Consider the following 21,433-nt stretch of genomic DNA (forward strand, 5'->3'; position numbering starts at 1 on the left):
TAGAAAAGTCATGAAGAGGTGAGGTCTTGGGGGAAAAAAAACAATTACTTCATTTTTTGACATGTTAAGTTTAAGATGTCTATAGGACATCCACTTCAAGATATCCAATAGGCAATAAAAAAGGCAAAGTTCTTTACCTTTTCCCACACATTAACAATAAGTAATAGAAAAGTCATGAAGAGGTGAGGTCTTGGGGGAAAAAAAACAATTACTTCATTTTTTGACATGTTAAGTTTAAGATGTCTACAGGATATCCAATAGGGAGAATGGAAAAGTAGACCCTTTGCAGATCCTTTGTAGATGCCCAAAATTAGCAGGAGGAATCTGAATATCCAGCAAAGAAAACTGAGAATATAGTAAGTATATAGCAGACAGGTATGAGAAGAACCAGAACAGTAGTCCCATAGAAATACAGAGAGAAGAAAATATCAAGAAAAAGGGATGATTCCTGTCAGATTGGCTAAGATGACAGGAAAAGATAATGGAGAATGTTGAAGGGAATGTGGGAAAACTCGGAGACTGATACATTGTTGGTGGAACTGTAAACATATCCAACCATTCTGCAGAGCAATTTGGAACTATGCTCAAAAAGTTATCAAATTGTGCATACCCTTTGATTCAACAGTGTTTCTATTGGGCCTATATCCCAAAGAGATCTTAAAGGAGGGAAAGGGATCCACATGTGCAAAAATGTCTGTAGTAGCCCTTTTTGTAGTGGCTAGAAACTGGAATCTGAGTGGAAATCCAACAATTGGAGAATGGCTGAATAAATTTTGGTATATGAATATTATGTAATATTATTGTTTTGTAGGAAAATAACCAGCAGGATGATTTCAGAAAGGCCTGTAGATACTTACATGAACTGATGATAAGCGAAATGAGCAGAACCAGGAGATCATTATACACCACAACAAGAAAATTATATGAGGATCAATTCTGATGGACATGGCTCTCTTCTACAATGAGATAATTCAAACCAGTGCCACTTGTTCAGTGATAAAAAGAGCCATCCACACCCAGAGAGAAAACTATGGGAACTGAGTGTGGACCACAACATAGCACTTTCACTTTTGCTTGCATGTTTTCCTTCTCAGGTTTTTTTTTTTTTTCCCTAAATCTGATTCTTCTTATGCAGCAAAATAACTGTATAAATATGTATACATATATTTTAACAAATTTAACATATATTGGACTACCTGCCATGTAGGGGAGAAGGGAGGGGGAAGGAGGGAAAAATTTGGAACAGAAAGTTTTGCAAGGGTCAATGCTGGAAAAACTATCCATGCATATGCTTTGTAAATAAAAAGCTTTAATAAATCAAACCATTCTCCAATTGACAAATGGTCAAAGGATATGAACAGACAATTTTCAGATGATGAAATTGAAACTATTTCTATTCATATGAAAGAGGATTCCAAATCACTATTGATCAGAGAAAGGCAAATTAAGACAACTCTGAGATACCAATACACACCTGTTAGATTGGCTAAGATGACAGGAAAAAATAATGATGAATGTTAGAGGGGATGTGGGAAAACTGGGACACTAATGCATTGTTGGTGGAATTGTGAACAAATTCAACCATTCTGGAGAGCAATCTGGAATTATGCCTAAAAAGTTATCAAACTGTGCATACCCTTTGATCCAGCAGTGTTACTACTGGGCTTATCCCCAAAGAGATATTAAAGAAGGGAAAGGGACCTGTATGTGCCAAAATGTTTATAGCAGCTCTTTTTGTAATGGCTAGAAATTGGAAACTGAATAAATGCCCATCAATTGGAGAATAGTTGGGTAAATTGTGATATATGCATGTTATGGAATATTATTGTTCTGTAAGAAATGACCAGCAGAATGAATAGAGAGAGGCTTGTATAGAAAAGAAAGACTTACATGAACTGATGCTGAGTGAAATGAGCAGAACCAGGACATCATTATACACTTCAACAACAATATTGTATGAGGATGTATTCTGATGGAAGTGGATATCTTCGACAAAGAGAAGATTCAATTCAGTTCCAATTGAGCAAAGATGGACAGAATCAGTTACATCCAGAGAAGGAACACTGGGAAATGAATGTGGACTACTTGCATTTTTGTTTTTCTTCCCAGGTTATTTTCACCTTCTGAATCCAATTCTTCTTGTGCAACAAGAGAACTGTATGGTTCTGCACACATACATTGTATCTAGGATATACTATAACATATTTAACATGTATAAGACTGCCTGCCATCTAGAGGAGGGAGTGGAGGGAGGAAAGGGAAAAATCAGAACAGAAGTGAGTGCAACGGATAATGTTGTAAAAAATTACCCATGCATGTGTTCTGTCAATAAAAAGTTATAATTTAAAAAAAAAAAAGAAAAAGGGATGATAACACTATCAGAGACTACATAGAAATCAAAAAGGATGAGAACTGATTAGATTTGACATTTCAAAGACCATTAGTAACTTTGCAAAGAGTAATTTCAGTTGATCAGTGAAGGTGAAAGCCAAACTACAGAGTTAATAAGAGAGGGAAAAGAAAAGGCATAGAGATTATAATTAAGATGGCCTTTTCATGGAATTTAGTCTCAAAAGGAAGAATAGAATGACAGATTATCTATGGATAGATGAATCAAGTGAAGAATTTTAGAAGATGGAGGAGACATAGGCATTTTTGTAGGCAGAAGGGAAGAATCTAGTAGACAAGAATAAAAAGAGGTAAGTGAGAGAATAGGGGAGAGAAAGAAGGCAATCTCTTGAAAAAGGATAAAATGAGATTATTTGTGCATGTAAAAAAATTAGCCCAGCAAGGAGAAGGGTCATATCTTTATGTGAGACAGAAGATAAAAAAGCAGGAAGGGTCCATGTTATGAAGAAATTTAAATGCCAAATAAAGAAGTACTACATATGAGCCTGGAGTTTATCCAGAGTCACGGGAATTCACTAATCAGGAAGTGATATCAGACTTAAATCTGAGAGTAAACACCTTGGCAGCTGAGTGGACAACGGATTGAATAGAGAAGATTTAGGGCAGGAAAACTTGTTTAAAAGGCCACTGTAATAGTTGAAAGTGAAAGTGGGAAAAGCTTGAACTCAAAATGGAGATAAAGGGACATACATGAGAGATGTTTAAAAGTTAGAAACAACAATATTTGGCAATGGACTCAATATGTAGGGTGATAACAGATTGTAGGTCCTTGGTAAAGATGATGATGCCTTCAACAGTAATAAGTAAGTCTAGAAGACAAGAGGATGAAGGGGAGATAATAACTGCTGTTTTGGAAATGCTGAGTTTGAGTTACTTAGAGGATTACCAGTTTGAGAAATTCTTAATGGCATTTGTCAATGGAAAACTAGAATTTAGGACAGAGGCTACACATGAACATGGAGACCTATAAATTATTGGGTTACCGGGGGAGAGAAGATAGGAGAGACCTGATTTTGGTGAAGGCTTGAAGATAGACAAGTAAGAATGGAAAAGATTTATGATTTAAATTTAGTCAGATATTCCAAAGGGCTTAGTGGAAGCTGTACCAGGGTTAAGATGGACAGTTGTGAGAAAATGTTAAGTTGTAGATGAGAATAAAGTTTATACATATGAAAAGATGCTCCAAGTCATTATTAATCAGAGAAATGCAAATTAAGACAACTCTAAGATACCACTACACACCTGTCAGATTGGCTAAGATGACAGGAAAAAATAATGATGATTGTTGGGAGGGATGCGGGAAAACTGGGACATTGATGCATTGTTGGTGGAGTTGTGAACGAATACAACCATTTTGGAGAGTAGTTTGGAACTATGCTCAAAAAGTTATCAAACTGTGCATACCCTTTGATCCAGCAGTGTTACTACTGGGATTATATCCCAAAGAGATTATAAAGAAGGGAAAGGGACCTGTATGTGCACGAATGTTTGTGGCAGCCCTTTTGTAGTGGCTAGAAACTGGAAACTGAATGGATGTCCATCAGTTGGAGAATGGCTGAATCAATTGTGGTATCTGAAAATTATGGAATATTACTGTTCTGTAAGAAATGACCAACAGGATGATTTCAGAAAGGCCTGGAGAGACTTACACGAACTGATGCTGAGTGAAATGAGCAGGACCAGGAGATCATTATATACTTCAACAACAATACTAGATGATGACCAGTTCTGATGGATCAGGCCATCCTCAGCAACGAGATCAACCAAATCATTTCTAATGGAGCAGTAATGAACTGAACTAGCTATGCCCAGAAAAATAACTCTGGGAGATGACTAAAACCATTACATTAAATTCTAATCCCTATATTTATGCACACATGCATTTTTGATTTCCTTCACAAGCTAATTGTACAATAATTCAGAGTCTGATTCTTTTTGTACAGCAAAATAATGTTTTGGTCATGTATACTTATTGTGTATCTAAGTTATATTTTAATATATTTAACATCTACTGGTCATCCTGCCATCTAGGGAGGGGGTAAGAGGTGAAAAATTGGAACAAGAGGTTTGGCAATTGTTAATGCTGTAAAGTTACCCATGTATATATCCTGTAAATAAAAGGCTATTAAATAAAAAAAAAAAAAAAAAAGAGAGAATAAAGTTTATATATTGGCAGCCAGGAATTTAGAGTCACTGGGATGTATGTATAATTAAATAGAAAAGAGGCATAAACTAAAAGGTATTAAGACTAATTTGAATATTGTTATAATATATAATATAATATATATAATAATAATATAATAAACTAAGTATTGTTGGTGGAATTGTGAAATAATCCAACCATTCTGGAGAACAATTTGGAATTATGCTCAAAGGGCTATAAAACTGTGCATACTTTTTGGTCCATCAGTGTCAGTATTGGGTCTGTATCCTAAAGAGATCATAAAAGAGGGAAAAGGACCTACCTGTGTAAAAATATTTATAACAACTCTTTTTCTAGTGGCAAGGAATTGGAAACTGAATGGATGCCCATCAAATGGTTTATGAATGTAATGGAATAGAATACTATTCTATAAGAAATGATGCACAGGCTGATTTCAGAAGAGCCTGGAAAGACTTATATGAACTGATGCTGAGTGAAGTGAGCAGAGCCAAGAGAATATTGTACACAATAACAATAAGATTATATAATGATCAACTATCAAAGACTTAGCTCTTCTCAGCAATGTGATAATCCAAGATAATTCAAAAATAGACTTGGGATGGAAAATGCCATCCATATCTGGAGAGAGAACTGAATGTGGATCAAAGGATAGTATTCCCCCACCTCTTTTTTTTTGTATGTTTGCTTTTTCTTTCTTGTGGTTTTTCCCTTTTGATCTTTATTATAGTCAGTTGTCTTATGTGTTCCAAAGCATTTCTAATACAATAGGCAATGATATAGGACTTAGGTCTCCAGTCAACCACTTGATCCCCTCAGGGTTCAACCCTAAGAGGCTGGAGGACAGTATTTCTAGTACCATATAACTCATGAACCCAATAGGTGTGTTTCCTGAAATGACTGTGTGTTGATTTTAATTAGTAAGATTTAGTAGATTTTACAGAAGTGGTATTTACTAAGGTAAAATAGTTGTTAATAAAACATCTTCCTAAAAGTATGGGACAGATTATCCCAGTAGTACATATAGAACCCAGGAGAATTAGGGGAGCAAGCTTAGAAAACACAAAATTCCTAGTTAAAATTTTTTCTCTCCTTAGTAGGATACTTAAGAAATCCCCTTTAGATACCAGGTAGCTTCTTTGCAAGGATCTTTGTAGAGCCATCTAGTATTGGCTCTAACATGCCTGACTCTAGTATACCTATGTAAAGATGAGAAGTCCAAAATCCTGCAGACTTCGCAAAATTCAAAAAGGTCCTCTTCTAGTCACAGGAAGGGAAGGAAGGAAAGGAGACCAAGGATGAAGCTGAAGGGTCCTTTTCTCCCCTGAGCAATTCCTTCTGAGAGGGTTTCGCTGGAATATGCTCTCCTCTCTTAAGCTCGCTAGAATTTGAATCTGGGTATTACATAGATATATCTGATAGGATTTGATTAAGATTCCTTAGTCAATCCTTTCAAATTACTCCAGGTCCCCTTAAGGATTTCTTGCACCTAATTTCAAAGTCTTAGACTGACCCCTTGATGAAACTTGTTCTTACTTCATTGATTTATCAAGGCACACTTCTATAACTCATCTTTACACTGAAGAAAAAGGGTATAATCAAAATAAATGTGTGGTTTAGAAAGATGGTTCACAGAAGGTAAAGTCCAGCTTCTCTAAATCTTCTGTCAGAAAGTCACATCATTCATGAGTCTTGTCCATAATTACAAAGTGGTGCTATAAACAATAAGTAGGTTATATTCCAAAAGAGATAAAAAAGATGACTGTTTAGAAACTTAATGTATATTTTCCTGGAGAAAGTTGTGATGTTCTGGAATGCTCGCTAAATTAGGAGAGAAAAAAATCTACAGTTTGAATTCTAGCTTCTCTACTTTATTATTTGTATGACTTAGGACAAAAGATTTCTCCTCACGGGCCTCCCTTATTTTTCTTTTTTAAAATAATAGGATTGGACTAGATCGTTTCTAAATTATTTTTATTATGGCCCTGTATACAGTTGAAACAAAAAAAGTTTTAGTGATAAAAATGTCTATTGCTCAGTCATTTTTCATAACCACACTTAAGGGATTTTTTTGGCAAAGACACTGGATTTCCTCCTCTGGCTCATGTTACAGATGAAGAACTGAGGCAAACAAGGTTAAATTACTAGGGTCACACTGCTCCTAAGCACCTGAGGCTAAATTTGAACTCAGGAAGAAAAGTCTTCTGGATTCCCAGGCCAGCCACTCTTTCCCTGAGCTGAGGCTGCACCTATAAACATTTAATTAATCAGAAAAATTCAAATATTTGAAACCATGTCCCCCAAATATATCTCAAGTGAGGAATAATAGACTAAGGCAGTCTCACCTTTGACCATCTGGACCAGACTATAAGAAACTGAGTCATTTAAATCAAAATAAATATCATCATCAAAACCCACAGTTTTCTAAATCTCTAGCTAAACTGTGACAAATGGCTAAATATAATAGAATTCTTTAAAAAGGAATCTTCTCTTCTTTAGAGTACAATCAAAGCACAGATGTTATACAACATATACCAGACCACAAATCATGATTATAAATAAAAATCTTGGCAGAAACTTTAAAGATCCTCCTATCTAAAAGTGCAATACTAGACTGACATACATTTTGGACTGCAAAAATAGAAAATGGATGGTACTCAATGCTGCTCATGAATTGGTTAAATAAAACTGAAAACATCTTGCCAGCAGGTAGTCATGAGTAAACCTCTACCCAACTCTTAAGTCTCAACTGACTAACCTTAAAAGGAAAGGACCTTAATGTTCTATCATTCTATAGATTTTTCTAAAAAAAGCTTTACAGACTGATGACATTAGAAAAGGAATACTCATGAAAGTTTTTATGATGCTTCATTTTTAGGTACTTCCTCACACCCACCTAAACTTCTTTTAACAAAGAAACAAACAATTAAGCAAAAGTAACAGAGGGACAACATCTAAAAGTCCATAGTTCTCTGTTCCTGTTGTCCCCTATCTTTTAATCATTAGGAAGAAGTGTGACTGTTCTCCAGATTCACTAGATTTTCAATTACTCAAAGCTTGATTTTAGTATGTCACTTTCCTAGGAGCATAGATTTAAAGAAAAAAAGATTTTTGAAGCCATGGAGTCTAACCCACTTATTTTAGAGATGAAGAAACTAGGCAGAGAGGTTAAATAGCCTGCCCAATCACATAGCTAAGTAAGTATTTGAGGCAAAATTCAAATTCTTCACATTTCAAGTCTAGCACTCTTTTCATTATGTCACCAAACCGCCCATGCACAGCCACAATAACAAAAACAAAAACTTTTCAAAGGTGACAAAGTCAGTATGGAAGGAGAGAAGGGAGAACTAGGGACCAGGGAGACTATCTCAGGTAAATTCTTTATCCATGCTGCCCTCATTTACATTTATATAGTCATTATGGATATTGTTATCCTGGTTCTATTTATTTCATTCTGCAAGTTCCTACAAATTTTCCCAGGTTTTTCTTAATTTTTCAGTTATCATTTCTGATTGCATAATAACATTCCTTCAAACTGCAAGGACAACCACTTGGCTTCCAATTCTTGGCTTATCATAGAATATTCTGGTGTATGTGTCTTTTCTTTGTTTTACTTGGAGGAAAATATACAGTAGCAGAATTGTTGGGTCAAAAAGTATGAACAGATGAATCACTTTTCTTGCAAAGTTCTTAGCACGGTGGGTAACATATAGTTAAACTCTTATTAAAAATGGTTATTGACTTGATAATTCAAAACTTTTTCCAATGGCTGATTTATGTGCTTGTCTTCCACCATTTCAGTTTTATTTTGTTTTTGGAATATTTGCCATTTTACAGAGTATGAAAGAGAGACAGAAGGTACCAGACAAGTCACCAACTTGTATCACCCAACACCTAAGACCATCCTTTTAGATTTTAACAAAAGGTCCAGGAACAGAGTTGAAAAATCTTGGGGCTAGAAGTGCTCCTAGTCTAGTGCTCTCAGCCATCATCCTGGGAGGCAAACTTTGAGAAAATACAGCCAAGAAACTGCTCCTGAAGATACTACAATAGCCACACTTTGGAAAGACCCCAAAATGAAAGCCCTTGTCACCAAAGTCCTTTGCACTGTCAAACAGTTCAACATCAGAAACTGTTATCATTTTATCAATGGAAAGGCATTAAAGATGGCATTGCCAATCTGCTTTAACAACCATGGGATTTTTCCATGTGACTTGAGGCAACTAGATGACACAGTTCAATATTTACTTTGTAATATTTGCTAGTTGTGTTGATGCTGGGCAAGTCACTTAACCTTTGTTTGCCTCGGTTTCTTCAAATGTAAAAATGTGTATAATATTAGCATGTCATGGGGTTGTTTTAAGGATCAAATGAGATAATATTTGTAAAGTGCTTGAGTACAGTACCTAGCACACAATAGGTCTTATGTAAATGTTACCTATTATTATTACTGATTTAAAGCTGTAACCTTCTATGTGTTGTCTCCTCCAAAAGAAAATGAACTCACTGAGGAGAGGAAGGTACTGTCTTACTTTCCTATTTGTATTCCCAGGGCTTAACACAGTATTTTGCACACAGTTGGTGCACAATAAATGCTTTCTTCATTCATTTCATGTTCATGTATTGACCTCTATTCAAGTAGCTTCATATTCCAAAATTGCTTCATATATAAATCCTCCCCTTGGCTTTTAAAGCCTTTCACAACTATCCCCTTCCTACCATTCCAGTCTTCATACATTTTACTCCCTCACTCCTTGCTGTTTCTCACACAAAATTCAATCTACCAACTCTGTTTCTTTTATTTGGCTGTCTCCTTTGCCTGGGATGCTTTCTCTTCCTGGCTTGCATTTAGAAAATTCAAATTTCACCTTTTGCAGGGCATCTTTCATATTCATTTCCTTTCTGGTACCTTCCCCATGAACATTTACATGCTTATTATCTTATATGTGCAATTTTTAAAAGTTGTTTCCTCCAAGAGAATGTGAGCTCCTTAATAAGAGTAACTGGTTTTACCTTTCTTAACATAATGTCTTGGTACCTTTTAATATTATCTCATTTGATCCTCTCAATAACTCTGGTAGGCAGGTATTATTACTATCCCTATTTTACAGTTGAGGAAACTGAGGTAGACATTAAGTGACTTGCCTAGGGTCACACCACTAGTAAGTATCTGAGGACAAATTTTAACTCAGGTCTCCCCAACTCCAGGCCTATACTTCTATTCATTGCTTCAAACTAGTTGCCTGTAAAGATTTAATAAATGCTTAATTGGCTCAGGTGAAACATAACTTATGCAAAGCATTCTTTTGCTGTAATTTTTATTGAAAACTTTATATTTTCAACCATTAATCATGAGGGAATAACTCTAGATCTTATATTTGTGTCAATATCCTATATATCTTGGTCATAAAAGTCTAATAACCTCTCAAGAATGTTTAATATAAAGAGTTTTCAGGAGTTTGCTTCTTATTCTATCTACTTTGATTGTGCTCCTGGCAACCTTGTATGGAAAAGAATTCTTCCCTTATCCATAGTTATGAAAGGTACCATCCCTTCATAATCTTATTTCCTTTTTCTTTTGGGACATCATTTGATGATCCTTTCATTCTGTGTATTCCCATTGTTTCCCCTGATATTTTAGATATTTTGTTTCTCCAAATGAATTTTTAAATTTTATAATTTTGTCTAGTTTAAAAGAATCATCCCTTTATTAGTAGGATTGCATGACAATAAATTTGTAAAATAATTTAGTATCATCATTTTTGTTTTACTGGCATGGCTCAACAACTGACGATTGAACAGCTCTTCAATTATTTCTCTTCATTTCTGTAATGTTTTACAGCTTTATTCTGGACTCATAAATTATGTCAGATTAATGTAACTTAGACTTTTCTATCTTATAATGTATTTTAGATTCCTAAAAAATGAAAAGAAACCTTCAATTTCTTTAAGATTAAACAATTTTTAAATGCTTTTGATATTATTAGTAAATAGTCACCCCACACACATATTATAATATCTGGCATATAATGAGTAATTCTTTTTGTAAATTTAGTAAATTCTTTTTGATTGACTCCTGATCACTATAGCCTTTTATGACTACTTTTGGGGCAATTCTCTCCTCCATGTCAAAAGATTATTATTCCTTAGTCATATTAAATTATCTTTCACTCCAATGGCATTAAAGAATACCACAGGATAAAGCTTTAATACTTTCAATATCATCTGATCAGCTCATTTCCAGCAAGTCTATTAAAAACAAATACAACATCTATGAAGACTACAGTAACTCAAATATAGTTCAGCAACACTCCCTAGAATTGTTGTAATCCACCTTCACCCTTCACTTAAATTTTAATATTAAAATCCATGTGTGGATTTATATTCTGTGTTTAGCACTCTGTTGCCACTAACATTAATAGCATGCCTATTATCCAGGCCCTTCCCTTTCCTAAGCCCTAGAGATAAAAAAACCAAAAGAAACAATTCTTACTTATTCCTTAAGGAGATTATTTTCTATCTAATTAAAGACAGACAAGGATAAATTAGTTGTGAACATGCCCATAGACAAGAGAGTTCTAGAGTCTATAGGTGGTGTACTCCTGAGTTAGCAAATGAAGATTCAAATTTTTTAAAACTCCATGCAATATATGACCAAACCATTCAGTAATCAAATCATCAGTTATTAGATAATCAGTTATTAAAAACAGGCTTGACAATAAATCTGGCTAGTTTCTAAATTCTACATCACTATGTAGAGCAGTAACAAACTTGAAATTAAGCTACCTATTTGCAAGAATACATACAGTGTTTCCACTAGATTCTACAAAATTATTAATCACCCTACACTTTATAAAACAATCATAGAAATTGCTCAATTCCTCTGATATGAACAGATATCTGTCCCAATATACGCCTGCCTCAAACAGTAAAAAGATATCAGACACAATTATTTCCCCATAGTACCTCAATAGCCATATTCTTTTCCCCCTTCCATGTAAAATGGACATTCCTGGGATCATTCAGGACACTTGGGCCTATTACACAAGTTTCTGGTCATTATTATAAGTAAAATACTGTAGCCTGAATAGTACTTAAAATTTTTTTTTATTTTAGTAGTATATTTTTCTAATTATATGTAAAGATGGTTTATAACATTCATTTTTATAAGATTATGAGTTAAAAATTTATTTTTCTCCCTCCCTCACTTCCATTCTTCCCAAGCTAGCAAGCAATTTGATACAAGTTACTCATGGATATATTAATTTTTAACACATTTCAATATGAACCATGTTGGGAAAGGAAAAGAACAAAAGGAAAAAAAGAAAAGAAAAAAAAGGTGAAAACAGTATGCTTTGATCCGCATTTGGCGTCTATCAGTCTCTCTATGGATATAGACAGCATTTTCCACCCAAAGTTTATTGGAATTGTCTTGCATCACTGAATTGAAGAGCTAAGTCTATCATAGCTGATCATCACACAATCTTGCTGTTACTATGTTCAATGTTTTCCTGGTTCTGCTTTTCACTCAAAATTCAGTTCACATTAAGTCATTCCAGGTTTTTCTGAAATTGGCCTGTTCATCTTTTCTTATAGAACAATAATTGAATAGTACTTTTAATATTATTTTAAGAACAAAAAAAAATCTACTTTCATATCTGAACTGTAAATTATTTAATGAACATTTAATTTAAATAAGGCTATTAGATTATTCTTCACCAAACCACGACACAAAAACCATTTTTAAGGAACCCCAAATCTGTTGAATAAATAGCAATGAGTGCAGTGTAGTAGAAAATGTGAAGAGTTTGGGATTAAAAGACCCGGATTTGAGTCTCAATTCTGCTGCTATTATGTGACCTTGGGCAAGTAATCTCACCATTCTGGCTCTCAAATAGGGTGAATGGACTAGTAATATTTAAGTAAGATCCTTTATGCCTATTTCTCTTTGGATCAGTATCAAATCAGCAGATCTCTATGAGTCAGGAGAAACAACCTGTTTATCTAAATTACTATTACATAATTGTATTTATAGCAAACTAAAACTCAGACATCAAAGAGATATTATTTGTGAGCTTATTATAATATATGATTATATAATATGAAATTATTTCATGGAATCATGGATTTACTAGTATATTTTTTGGTTTCCTGCTAAAAACAAAAAGTAGGGCATAAGTAATTTGCCTCCTACTAAGTCTCGTGTTTAAATAACTTCCGTATATCCATGCCTCAGAGTCCTAAGGAATCAGAAACATGGCAATATTATTCCTCATCTTTCCTAAAATGAGCATTCTTAGGCCACTAGAGGTGCTTAGGTCTACATGTATTCTGCACAAAAGAATATTGGGAAGTTTTCCTTTCTTCTTTATTTCTAAATTATTTACTCATGTATACTTAGTGTATCATTATTATCATCATCATTATCTTCTTTTAACTTAAGTTACCCCTGCTTTCAAGCAAATAATTTCTTTTCAATATTCACCCCAAATATTTGTAATTTGTGAGTATTCAATACTAGGACATTTTAAAAGGAAAACTTTTGGATTTATTTTAGAATTTTACTTTTCATGCCCTTCCTTTTTCTATAATTTTTTCCTTAAAGCTTCTACCAAACTGCATCTTTACATTTACTGATTGCATATTCTAAAATATAATCCTTTTGTCAAAAATTTTCAGTTCTTGATCCATAAATAAAAAGACAAAAGGAAAGAGTGGGGGAAAAAAGGAGGTAACAAATATAATGTACCAAGAAAAAAGAAACTGAATAATTACAAACATCTGAACATTAGTTGAGTTGGTAGAATAGCTTAAGAGTACTTATCTATATACAATACATCTTGAAAAAATACAGTAATGTCAATTTAATGGAAAAGTAGGGTTGAGAGAAATGAATCTGAAAATGTGATATAGTGCCTATTACTTTTACAGAAGGGAGAGCCAGGCAATGCAAAATAGTACATGATAGCAAGTGATATTATAGGGATCACTGGAAATCTATGGGGGGAAAAACACCTATAGTAAAACAGAAAAATACAAGAACAAGTCAAACAAGCTATTAATCCTTAGATTAATTAACCATGGATCCTCCCTTTGCCCACCTTAGAGTTCCATACCACAAATATCTTACAAACGTCAATTTATTTTAAGACAATTTAGACATTTCAATAATTCGAACTCCTCTAGGTCAAGATCCAAGGCACAACTGCATTATACCAAATTGTTCTCAACTCAGAATAATAATACAATAAGATTCTAGTGCATTACAAAGCAGGTAAGGAATAAAAGGAATAAAATGAAAAATTAAGGCAAACACAAATCAATAAACAGGAAAGCATAAGATACACATTAAGCCAAGATTAATGCAAAGAAGAAAGATGAGAAACAGGGGAGAGGAAATAAAGACCAACTACGAAATGAAAAATATATCAACATAGAAGAATTGGAAACTGAGACATCTACTGAAAGAGCAAAAAAGATGAGGGGAAAAGATGACTTTAAAAGAATAGTACAAAAAAACCCAAAAAGTTTTATCTAATATTTTATGAATGTACTTTAGACTACTGCAATCTCAACAGCAGATTTATCTGCAAGAAGAAATCCCTAGAAAAAAAATCACTAAACAATACAGTGGCTGTTATATAAGCACAACCAGTACTTGCCAAAAACTTATTCAAAGATATTATAACCTTTAAAAAGTGCCAAACCCCATTCTTTCCATTTAAGGTAAGTAATTTTCCAAAAAAGTGCAAAAAAAATTAGTTTCACTTAAAATTAAATGGGATGAGTTATTTCCCCACTGTTTTTTCCCTAAAAATAACATGCTGCCCCTCTTTGTAGTGGCTAGAAACTGGAAACTGAGTGGATGCCCATCAGTTGGAGAATGGCTGAATAAATTATGGTATATGAATATTATGGAATATTACTGTTCTGTAAGAAATGACCAACAGGATGATTTCAGAAAGGCCTGGAGAGACTTACACGAACTGATGCTGAGTGAAATGAGCAGGACCAGGAGATCATTATATACTTCAACAACAATACTATATGATGACCAGTTCTGATGGACCTGGCCATCCTCAGCAACGAGATCAACCAAATCATTTCCAATGGAGCAGTAATGAACTGAACCAGCTGCCCAGAGAAAGAACTCTGGGAGATGACTAAAAACCATTACATTGAATTGCCAATCCCTATATTTATGCCCACCTGCATTTTTGATTTCCTTCACAAGCTAATTGTACAATATTTCAGAGTCTGATTCTTTTTGTACAGCAAAATAACGTTTTGGTCATGTATACTTATTGTGTATCTAATTTATATTTTAATATATTTAACATCTACTGGTCATCCTGCCATCTAGGGGAGGGGGTGGGGGGGGGTAAGAGGTGAAAAATTGGAACAAGAGGTTTGGCAATTGTTAATGCTGTAAAGTTACCCATGCATATATCCTGTAAATAAAAGGTTATTAAATAAAAAAAAAATGCTGCTACAGAGTATCAAAGAAAAGAGTAAAACTCTTTAGCACTACATGCAACAACTAACTCAAACTAAGAGGTGTAGAAATTTCACTTACTGCATATATCCCTAATTTTGAAAGTCTGGATAATTTTAATGATAAAAACCTATTCTCAAGTTTATAAATTCACTGCTACTAGCTGAAACAATCCTATTAATTTCAACAAACTGCAGAGATCCCTGTGATTTAGGATGCCAGTTTAACAGTCACTCGAGGCTGATAACTGACTTAAAACTGGCAAAATGAGTGATGACTAAACTGGCAGTCTTAAATCCTGGAGTGTTTATTCAGTGCTGCATGGCTTACATGAGAAAGATTCAGTTGTTTTTGCTTAAGACAGTTAACACACACACACACACACACAATTTCTTTAGAGTAAGTACAACATTATTTTCTCAGGACAATCATAACGAGATATGCCCCTCTTAAATTCTGCCTATTTTATGACTTCCAGCATAAGTTATGTTCTGAAAGCGTTGCCTATGCCCGGACGTTGGTTCAAATGGTTGCATGAGGGAAAAAATAAAAACCAAACCGGTTCCCTGCCAGACAGCAGTAAGAGAGACCACGGTATTTCGAAGAGGCAGAGAAGGGGCCTTATTCATACCAAAATAAGGGAGTCCAACTTCAAAAGTCTCAAAGTCTTTAATTCACTCTTTCTTCTCTTGAGCTCATTCATAGTGATCCTACTGACAACCGCTGAAATTGCATGTTCCTTAAAAAACTCCCCAAATGTGGCCTTTTCCAAGGTGAAAAAAAAAGTTCCCATCCCCTTTAGAAGCACTAAAGTGGGAGTAAGAGGAGATGGGTTCAAATTCTACCTCTATCATACTGCCTTTGCACCACGGGTACGTCCATTTCCCTCGTGGGCCTCAGTTTCCTCATCTCACATGAAGAGCTGCCCCTAAAAGTTCTCGAAGATCCTCTCCAGTCTTAATGACTGTGCACTACGTTCATAACTTGTTCTGAAATGCTGCCTCCTGCCAGGGGTGCGAGGGATTTTGAGGCGACTGTCCTTAGTACTCAGAAACTTACTTTAGGGGGCGCTCTTCAGGGTCCCTTAAAACATGAAGGCTCCAGCCGCACCTCTCCCGGTAGCGCCTCCGGCCCCGCCCCTACTCGGGTTTCCCTCCCTGCCCCCTCGAGTCCTCCCTACTAGTGCCCGCCCCCCCCTCTCCGTACTGCCCCGCACCCACTCACCCAAACGAACAGGCTGTCGGACAGCAGGTACTGGATCACGTCTCGGGCCCGGGGCCCCCCGGGGCCCGGCGGGGAGCTGGGGGGCGGCGGCTGGGGCGGCGGCGGCTGCTGCGGCGAACTGAGCGCCTCGGACTCTCCCGGGCCGGCGCCGGGGCCCGGCTCAGCCTGGCTGAGGGCGCGATAGGCGCTCACGATGGTGCCCAGCAGCGCCAGGCCGCTGAGGCCCGTGTAGGTACGGAGGCTGGGCCAGGGGAAGCGCTCCAGGAAGAGCAGCGGCATGGCTGCGGGGATGGCGGCCCAGGGCCCCGGGCCTCGGCTCGCAGGTCCCCGAGCTGCTTCCCTTCCTCCTTCCCTCCCGCCCGCCCGCCCGCGCAGCCCCCTCCAAACGGCGGCCGCGGCGACAGCGACGGCGACAGCGCTCCTCGGCTCTTCGTCGCTCGCTCCCGCTCCTGCTCCCGCTACTGCCCCTGCCGGCGCGGAAGAGCCTCGGCCACGGGGCCGGCAGCCGCCCCCCCGCCCCGGGGCGGGACCCGATGGGCCTCGGGCCCTCTGTTGGGCCGCTCGGAGCCGCGGAGCCCGGAGCCGCCCGCCTCCAGGCTGGGACTGAAGGCGGCGCCGCGGACCCTCCCTCTTCCGCCTCCAGAAATCATAAACCCCTGTGGGCAGGACGTGAGAAGGGAAGAACTAAAATAGCTCCAGAAAAACTAATCGTGGTTAGGGCCCCCGGGGTGGCTCGGGCCCGGCGTTTTACAGAGACGGAAAATGAGACCCAAAGGAACGTAGTGACGGCTCGGGGGCAGCAGGCACGGGGTGGGGGAGGAGGGCGGAGTGTAGGAGAGGCGTCGATACCAGACTAGGTCTACCTGCCTCTTGGCCCCCGTCAGCCTGATCACACCGCGCCTCGGAACGGTCAAGGTCCGTTCGGGCCTGACCTACGTTCTGGGCTGTTCTCGCCGGTGGGCCGGCGTCCCGCAAGGCCTCCAAGCTGCGGTTGTTTGGTGGTTCAACGGGTCTTTCCCTGCCCTTTCCCAATTTTTTTTTAACCTTTTTCGAAATTAACAAAATTAGTAAACTACAAACTCACGTCAAATTCAGAAAGATTACGTCTCCTTGCAAACCTAATATTTTTAAAAAGTGAAAAACTGCTAGTTACACTAATCCCTTTATTCTCGAGGGGAATGAGGTGGCAGACGCAGCGGACTGGGAGCCGGCCACAGGGCCCGAATTCTGGTGGCTCCTCCGATATTTCCTAGCTTGTGACCCTGGACAAGTCGCTTAACTTCCTTCTGCCTCCGCTTCTTCACCAGTAAAATGAACATGATGATAACACCTACATCAGAGAGTTACCAGGATGTTCAGAAGATGTGACAGTTATCAGGATCGTGGATAAGGGCTACATAGAACTTTGGGGATCCGCGGGGCTTGAGGGTAGCTGGGCAAAGAGTGTCAGGGCTAAAATGTTCTTTTGAGTGAAAATCTTGACTGCTAGAAGTGTGATCCTGGGCAAGTCACTTAACCCCTGTTTGCCTCAGTTTCCTCGTCTGTAAAATGAGCTGGGGAAGGAAACAGCAACTTTCCTCAAAAGGTACATTAAAAATAGGACCCAATTTTTAAAGACACAGTACTTGTATTAGAAATGCTTAAATCCTTTTTTTCATTGACTCAACTGATATTCTGAACAGAAATAGAACTATTTGTGTAATGACCAACCAGACCGAGGCATAGCAAAAACAAAAAACAATTTAAGACCCAGAACCCTCATCAATGACAAAACACCAATCCCAAGGAATGATTCATAGTAACTGTAGAATGAGATAAATTTTCCAACACACACATTACAACACAAATTTGCTTAGTTTTGACATTTGTTGCCAAAGACGGCTTTTATTATCAAGGAACATGGAAGATTGTGACAAAATGTATACAAAAGTAAGTTGTCAGCAAAAGTCAAATAAGATGATGGCTCTACTATGCTAAATGTCATTTTTTAAAACGCCTCTTTTTACATTTTTGGTATCGTACCTGATTCCGACTTTTTATCACCTTTGTATATATGTATATATGTTCATATTTGTGGGTTTTCTTAATCTTTTTTTAAAGTGGAGCTACATTGTCTTTTAAAATTACTTTGAAGAACTACCAAGAAAAGCAGGCAGTATGCAGCAGTGGAGAAAGCCACTTTAGAAGAGTTTAGGCAATCTTACCCCTTCTCCCTTCAATTTCCTCATAGGACGTTGGACTAGAGGTTTAAAGTTATCAGCCAAATGTAAATCCTGTGACCTGGCTTAATCCTTTTTTTGTAGAAGTACATTCCCCTAACAAACAGCCAGTTATTAATTCTCTGAGTTTAGCAGAGTACTTAAAACTACATCACATCATTTCATATCTGGGTTAATTACTCAGTCATTGTTGTATTGGTCTCCTTTTTTTTTTTTTTTTTTTTTTTTTTTGGTAAGGCAAGCGGAGTTGTCATTTGCCCAGGGTCACACAGCTAGGAAGTTTTGTGTCTGAAGCTGGATTTGAATTCAGGTCCTCCCGGACTGGTACTCTCTGCATTGTGCCACCTAGCTATTCCACCAAGTTAAGTTCTTAGGTCTATCCAATGTTTACACACTGCAGTGTTTCTATCTCCATAAATGGAGAACAAAAATGTCAGAATCCAAGACCATTTGATTTAAATACTGAATATATAGCTTTTAAATCAAAGCGCAGCAAGGTGTTATTTAGAAAAGCAGTTAAGTTCATAGCATGAGCTAGGAGGAACTTTGGAAAGTCCAAGTCCAACTTTTCTTTTAGAAATGAGGAAACTTTAAGACCTAAAAGAATAATTTATCTAAGTTCAGTTTTTATACCCCATGTATGTAAAACTTTTCACTACACTTTTTATCAAGATCCTCAAAATGTTTAAAAAGTAGTTATATTTTGAAAGAATTTCTCATTATTGCAGGCAACAATAAATTCTGCTACTGATTTAAAAATCATCTAAACCAGGGATGGGGAACTGAATATGATATTGACACATGCATTGCCAGAGCTAGTTCAGGGTTTTGGAGAAAAGAAGTGAGGGAGAGAAGTATTAGTCTACAGAGCCTTTGTGCTGACCTCATAGTTATGTGCCTATGAAACTTGGACAGTAAACAAAAGCCATGCCAGGAAACTGAATCACTTCCATTTGAATTGTCTTAGGAAGATTCTTAAGATCATATGGCAGAATAAGATATTAGACACTGAGGTCCTATCAAACTCCCTGCCAAGCATTCAAACTACTGCAGAATGCACCTCCTTTGGGCTAGCCATATTGATCTAATGCCAAATATATGCTTGCCAAAAAGACTATTTTATGGAGAACTCACATAAGAGCAAGTGCTCATGAAGTGGTCAGGAAAAGTCATAACACAAGCATACTCTGAAGGTCTTTCTTAAAAACTTTATAATTGATTGTATGACATGGGAGATATTGGCACAGGATTGCCCAGCATGATGTGCCCTTTTAAAAAAAGGTGCTGTGCTCTATGAGCAAAGCAGAATTGAATTCACTCAGAAGAAATTGGAGATGCACAAAGTTAGAGAATCCACCCCAAATGTTCGTAGAGACTGTGTACAACCTGTGGCAGAGCATTCTGATCTTGTATAGGTCAGATTAACCAGTCTGACAGTAATATCATTTTGATTCTCTTGGAAAAGAAGGACAACAACCAATCAATCAATCCCAACAAGCTTAAGATGATACCCTGCAATTTTAAGTAAAGGAAATGCTGTCAAATGCTTTAATATATCACATTACTTTTCTGCCCTTTAAGTACCAAGCAATGCATTCATCCTTTTCCTCTTTTAAAAACCACTTTATAAACTCCATCCCCATTTTACATTTAGCTTTAGGCAAATTCCAAACCCTCCCCCCTCAAGAATAAAATTTGTGTTAAGCATAAATAATAGCTTTCTATTTCTCAAGTGTTCATTTTGCAAAGAAACTTAACCTTCCTGTAGAAAATTTTTTCTTTTTCTTTTGCTAAGGTAATTGGGGTTAAGTGACTTGCCCAGCCAGAGTGTATTAAGTGTCCGAGACCACATTTGAATTCAGGTCCTCCTGGCTTCAAGGCTGGTGCTTTATCCCCTGCACTAACTAGCTGCCCCAAAACTTATCTTCCTGAACATTAAATGTGTGGTGTGGTTAAGTGGTTAAATATTTAACAAGTAGGTGTTAATTTCAAACATGAGAACTTAATGAACCTTTGCCTTTGGAGTTCACAAAAAATGACAGAATTTCCTATGGTATAAAGAAGTTAAGTATATGAGGGTCTTGTTCTTAAACATTCAAACAATCTTTTTGTTTTAAATGATTTTTATTTAAAATAACAAAATGAACAGCATTAAAAAACTTTCTTTAGTTTCTAAAAACTAAGTACACCAAATAACTAGTGATGCCAAAATTAAAATGCACACACAATTCCCTTTATATTAGCTAAAGCTTTAACATTAACAACATTCCCCTCCCCCCCCCCCCCCCCCCCGGGTTTAATTAACATCCTAACAGGGCACATTCTTCCCTACTTAAAAGTTCTACTTTTATAATGCAATTTTCACTAAAACACAGACTATACATAGAAGTACTAGCTTTTAGCAGTCAGGTTTTAAGCAGTTTCTCAGAAAAAAACAAACCAATCTAGTTGAAATGACTTGCAAATTGATGGCATTAAAATGGATTTTATTGACCAATTCATAAATGACTTTTTCTTTTATCTTTAAATGATTCAGGCAAACACCAAAAATCTAATTAAAATGTAATCAAGAAATGATTGAGTAATAATAAACTGGAAGAACTATGAAGCATAGTCTGTAATAAAATGCAGAGTTCATTATTATAATTCCAAAGACTTTTTAAATTTCCTTTGGCAAAACACACAAAGCAGCAAATTTCCTAAAGCTGTCTTAGGGATCAGTATAATTTATTCCAACTATTATTAGCTAGTAAAAATGTTAAACCTCATGGAATCAGGTATTCAAAAGGTACTCTAAAGCAGGGGTCCTCAAACTTTTTAAATAAGGGGCCAGTTCACTGTCCCTCGGACTGTTGGAGGGCCAGACTATAGTGAAAACAAAAACTCTGTTTTGTGGGCCTTTAAATAAAGAAACTTCATAGCCCT

General features: G+C 36.9%; 1 protein-coding gene across 3 annotated transcripts in view; it reads right to left on the reverse strand.

Annotated features, from left to right (window-relative positions):
• AMFR (autocrine motility factor receptor) overlaps positions 1 to 17,600 on the reverse strand; it is a 59,371-nt gene extending 41,771 nt beyond the window's left edge. The window contains exon 1 of one of the 3 annotated variants that reach the window (XM_031954531.1): positions 16,290 to 16,568. In XM_031954531.1, the coding sequence (XP_031810391.1) occupies positions 16,290 to 16,568 (279 nt within the window). Of the gene's footprint in view, positions 1 to 16,289; positions 17,306 to 17,373 lie in introns of those variants that run through there. The other 2 variants (XM_031954532.1, XM_031954529.1) reach the window with 2 other exon arrangements.
• Between the last annotated feature and the right edge of the window lie 3,833 nt (positions 17,601 to 21,433).

Source organism: Sarcophilus harrisii, chromosome 2, assembly GCF_902635505.1.
Source record: "Sarcophilus harrisii chromosome 2, mSarHar1.11, whole genome shotgun sequence".
Classification (NCBI taxonomy): Eukaryota; Metazoa; Chordata; class Mammalia; order Dasyuromorphia; family Dasyuridae; genus Sarcophilus; species Sarcophilus harrisii.